This window comes from Bison bison, unplaced genomic scaffold (genome assembly GCF_000754665.1).
Source record: "Bison bison bison isolate TAMUID 2011002044 unplaced genomic scaffold, Bison_UMD1.0 scf7180017846039, whole genome shotgun sequence".
Classification (NCBI taxonomy): Eukaryota; Metazoa; Chordata; class Mammalia; order Artiodactyla; family Bovidae; genus Bison; species Bison bison.
This window is the reverse complement of record NW_011476612.1, coordinates 23,794-25,774: the sequence shown is the minus strand read 5'-3', so window position 1 is coordinate 25,774 and position 1,981 is coordinate 23,794. Positions and strand designations below refer to the sequence as shown.

At 66.5% G+C, this 1,981-nt stretch overlaps 1 protein-coding gene across 1 annotated transcript in view; it reads left to right on the top strand.

The window, feature by feature from the left end:
• Positions 1–48: 48 nt before the first annotated feature.
• LOC104987416 overlaps positions 49–1,981 on the top strand; it is a gene marked incomplete at its 5' end in the record, with an annotated part of 25,669 nt that continues 23,736 nt past the window's right edge. The window contains 5 exons of the mRNA XM_010838310.1: positions 49–186; positions 273–396; positions 1,306–1,439; positions 1,515–1,598; positions 1,738–1,930. Of these exons, the coding sequence (XP_010836612.1) occupies positions 49–186; positions 273–396; positions 1,306–1,439; positions 1,515–1,598; positions 1,738–1,930 (673 nt within the window). The remainder of the gene's footprint in view (positions 187–272; positions 397–1,305; positions 1,440–1,514; positions 1,599–1,737; positions 1,931–1,981) is intronic.

The window sequence follows — 1,981 nt, the reverse complement described above, 5'->3', positions numbered from 1 at the left end:
GCTTGTGGGGCTAGTGGAGCTGATCCTGGCCGAAGCGGAGGCACGCAGCCAGGATGGGGATGCGGGCGCCTGCGGGCTGCTCCAGGCACGGCTGCCCCTGCTGCTGAGCTGTTGCCGCGGTGGCGACGAAGGCATCAAGAAGGTGACGGCACACTTGACAAGCTGCGTCCAGCAGTGGGGCGACAGGTGAGGGGCCACCCGGCTCAGACTGTGCGGGGCGGGGTGGGGGGTACTGCCCCGGCCACGCAGCCGCCGCATCTGCTCTCCCACAGCGTGCTGGGGAAGTGCAGCCGCGACCTGCTGGTGCAGCTCTACCTGCAGCGGCCGGACCTGCGGGTGCCCCTGCCTGACGTCCTGCTGCACAGCCAGGGGGCCACCGGCAGCAGTGTCTGCAAGGTGAGGCCCGACGGGCTCCTCAGGGTGCCTGGGTCCTCTGCTTGGGGGTAGAACCCAGACCAGGAAGTAGGGAAGTGCTTTTTCTCAGAACTCGGTGAGGGTGGATGAGTGTCTGAAGTTGGAGCCTACCGTGCCTCCCTCTCCTGTCTGACCTCTTGAAGGGTCCTTCCTCCGGGAAGTCCTCCAGGTGTGGAGCAGAGCAGAGTGGGCGTCCCCCCGTGTCCCCCTCGTTCCCTGATGGGGACTGTTGAGAAACGCGGACTGCGCGATGTGTGTGATGATGTCTCCTGTGCCCGGCCCCTGCTCTGTCCCCGCACATCAGCCGGGCTCCCTGTGGGCGTGGTGACTTTGAGCCGCCGTGCTCGGCGCGTGTGGACAGCATGCCCCTTCCTGGCTGCCTGCCTCCCCCACGTGCCTAGTGTGGTTTTCCATGTTCAGAGTCTGCCTTCCTCTCCTTTCAGCGGTGCGGGGGGCTTGTGGTCTGCGGGTCTCCCTGCCCCCTCCCTGCCTTCCCTGGGCAGGGCCCTGAGTCAGATCTGCCTCCAGGTCTGCGTCCCAGGAGGAGGGAGCGACGTTTTTGTAGCTTGCTTTCCTTTGTGTGTGTTCTGTGTTTCACACACCTGAAGTTAAGCTTTACCTGTGAGGTCGGTCTTTCTCACCTGAGATAGTTCAGGGCTTCTGTTCTGTTTCCGGGGAGCGGCTGATGTCACACTGCGTGCTGAGGTTGGCCAGGACCTCCGGCTACAGCCAGCTTGATCCTCTGAAGCCCCAGAAAGCAGTGGGGGCAGGTTTCTCTGGGACACCATGAGGGGCCTCAGGGACTGTGCCAGGGCCTTGGGGCTGAGCCCGGGTGGGCAGGTGGGCACGAAAGCCGCGAGGGCCCTGGCCCTGACCCCCTGCCCCTCTCAGCTGGACGGCCTCATCCACCGCTTCATCACCCTCCTGGCGGACACCAGCGACTCCCGGGCATCCGAGAGCCGAGTGGCCGACGCCAGCATGGCCTGTCGGAAGCTGGCGGTGGCCCACCCCCTCTTGCTGCTGAGGTACCGCCTGGCTGTGTGGCGTGGTGTCTCCCCACCCCCAGCCAGGGGCGGGCCCCACACCTGGTGTTCCTGTAGGAATGGGCTCTGTGGCGGTCATCCTGGGGCCAGTCAGGGCCGGAGGCTGCTTGCTGACGAGCCAAGCCTGGGGGGCGGGGCCGGGTGAGTCGGTTGAGCAGCCAGGAGCCTCGCAGTGGGCATCTGTGGGCTCGGGGTGGTCTCTGTCCAGCAGATGAGGTCTCTGAGGGGAGGGGAGAGGCTGGGGGACGCCCAGGACCAGGCGGCTCTGGCTTGGCCGCAGGCACCTGCCCATGATCGCCGCCCTCCTGCACGGCCGCACGCACCTCAACTTCCAGGAGTTCCGGCAGCAGAACCACCTGACCTTCTTCATGCACGTGCTGGGGGTCCTGGAGCTGCTACAGCCGCAGGTGTTCCAGAGCGAGCACCAGGGGGCGCTGTGGGACTGCCTGCTCTCCTTCGTGCGCCTGCTGCGGGTGGGTGCCCCGTCCCTGTGCCCTGCCCCGCTCTGCCCCCACCTCCAAGCC